The sequence below is a fragment of the Poecilia reticulata genome, unplaced genomic scaffold (genome assembly GCF_000633615.1).
Source record: "Poecilia reticulata strain Guanapo unplaced genomic scaffold, Guppy_female_1.0+MT scaffold_232, whole genome shotgun sequence".
NCBI lineage: Eukaryota > Metazoa > Chordata > Actinopteri > Cyprinodontiformes > Poeciliidae > Poecilia > Poecilia reticulata.
In genome coordinates, this window is record NW_007615026.1 from 287962 (window position 1) to 290110 (window position 2149).

A 2149-nucleotide genomic window follows, 5' to 3' on the forward strand; every position below is an offset into this window, starting at 1 on the left:
CGGAGCTCCAGACATGCGCAGTGGTTTCCTCTGAGCGGGAGGAGATGTCTGTCTAATGTCAGTAATATAATAGCTGCATAAATTGATATGGCGACATGTAAAATCAGCAGCTTCGCTTTCACAGACGGTGGAACTTCGTCCAACTTTTAAAGTCACTTGGAAGGAAAGCTTAAAGAAAGGTAAGCTATGTGGACGTGATGCTAGCAAAGCTAGCTGTATAGAGACACATGTTGCATCTGCGATGATAAAAAGTTGTCACTCATGCGCTGAATTACTGTGTGGAGGTTTTGACTGAGGTGTCGCATATATGGGACAACATTGTGACCAAAGTGCGATATAGTGATATAACATTCAGAAACGATCCGATTCTTCTGGACGGATCGTTACTGATTAAATTTATTTCAGCTCTAAGTATTTAATATCTAGTTTTTTATGGGAATGTGGATCTTTCAGATCAATTTGAGAAGCAATTTTGATGGTAAAACTTAATTTTTTTTGTGTCACGTAGCGCGGGGTGCTGGTCTCGACTTGTTCTTGGGTTGGTGGTCTTGACTACAACTCTGCTACGTGGCTCCTTGGTTCCATGTCCTCCCCCACCCACCCATAAAAACATGCTATATCTGTGGCATTGTTCATTAAAATGGCACATTTCTAATGTATTAAAATTAAATATGATCTGTTCACTTAATGATATTAGTGATTAGGTAATCCATTCAGCAAGTACTTTTACTTTTAATACTTAAGTATTTTTAAAAGCCAGTACTTTTCTACTTTTACTCAAGTACAAATGTTAATGTGGTAGTTTTACTTTTACTTGGGTACATTTTTTGAGTACTTTCTCCACCACTGGATTTGTGTCCAACAGGAAGTGGACACAAATCCAGTGGGTTAGCGTTTCGCTGTCCAGTGAGCGTGAAGAATCCTTAGTTTGGGTTATTTTACAGATATGAAAAGTTCTTACCGGCCTCAGCGCGTCTCTCTCCACCGTGGCCTCGCTCTCCCAGACATGGTGGCCGTCTGCATGAGACAACATGGCGGGTCAGAAAACCGTGACATCACAGGCGGATACGTCGGGTCGTTCCTCAGAGCCCGGCGCCGCAGTCAGAACCCCGGTAGCTGCCTGGCCCGTTGACGGACCCGACCGGCACTCGATCAGAACCGACCGGAACCCGACTGGCCGTCTCCTCTCACAGGAATCAGCGACCGAGACTCCCTGCTGCGTTTCATTCGAGGTGATCCGAGGCGACTGGCCAATCAGGCGCCAGGAAAACTTGATCTGAAACCAATTTATTGGACGGTCGGTAAACCGGGTCAGCTGAGTGAAACCGACACCACGTCAAAAAATCCAGCAAATAGTCTGAGTGGTCACTCAGTGCTCCGTTTGTGCAGGTTTGGTTTCTGATATATTAAAAATATATATGTTTAGGTCATCCAGAGGTCACCATCCCCCATCTTGCCGCCGCAAAGTTGTTTTCAAGTTGGATGTTGGAGCGAGCCGAGCGGCCTTTAGCTCAAGGTTGATCCGACTTATGAACGCGAATTTGGGCCAGCCGTTCTCCACGGCTCCTCCTCCGCGTCAACATTTCCAAAGAAACAAATGTGAATAGATATGTGGCCTTGTGACCAACTGACACAAGATTCAGGCTGTTACACGAGACGCACTGTTTTCTAGAGTCATGCTCAATATTTTTAATAATTGTAATATTAAAAAGTATATTTTTTCTTCCATAGCTTCCAAGTCATGTGTCCTACTGACTCAGTCAGTGTGAAACTGCTCCAGACTGGAGAGGTGAGGTAGCTCATTTTTATTGCATTTCAACTTTTTTCATATTATTTTATTTTAGCATTTTTTGGTCAAAAATTTGTATCTTTCTTTTATAGCTTCTGGGTCATGTGACCCATTTACACTGAATCAGTGTGAAATCTGAACGCATGTTTTGTCACGCGTTCAGATTTCCCCGCCGCAGGGCCGTTTCTCGGCTGCTGCCTGAATGTGACTGTCTTTAGGACCTGGGGCAGCTGCTGCCGGGCGTTCCCTCTTTGTTTTTCATGAGGGTTTCCCTCCGTCTGGCACCGGCTCTGGAATTCTGGGTAATCCTGCCATGGAAACGCCCCATAAACACGCGCGCGCGCGAACACTCTCTCCCCC

General features: G+C 45.1%; 1 protein-coding gene across 1 annotated transcript in view; it reads right to left on the minus strand.

The window, feature by feature from the left end:
* Window positions 1–2149, minus strand: part of nfatc1 (nuclear factor of activated T cells 1) — a 23037-nt gene that overhangs the window by 6603 nt on the left and 14285 nt on the right. The window contains exon 7 of the mRNA XM_008402453.2: window positions 962–1017. Coding sequence (XP_008400675.1) covers window positions 962–1017 — 56 coding nt within the window. The remainder of the gene's footprint in view (window positions 1–961; window positions 1018–2149) is intronic.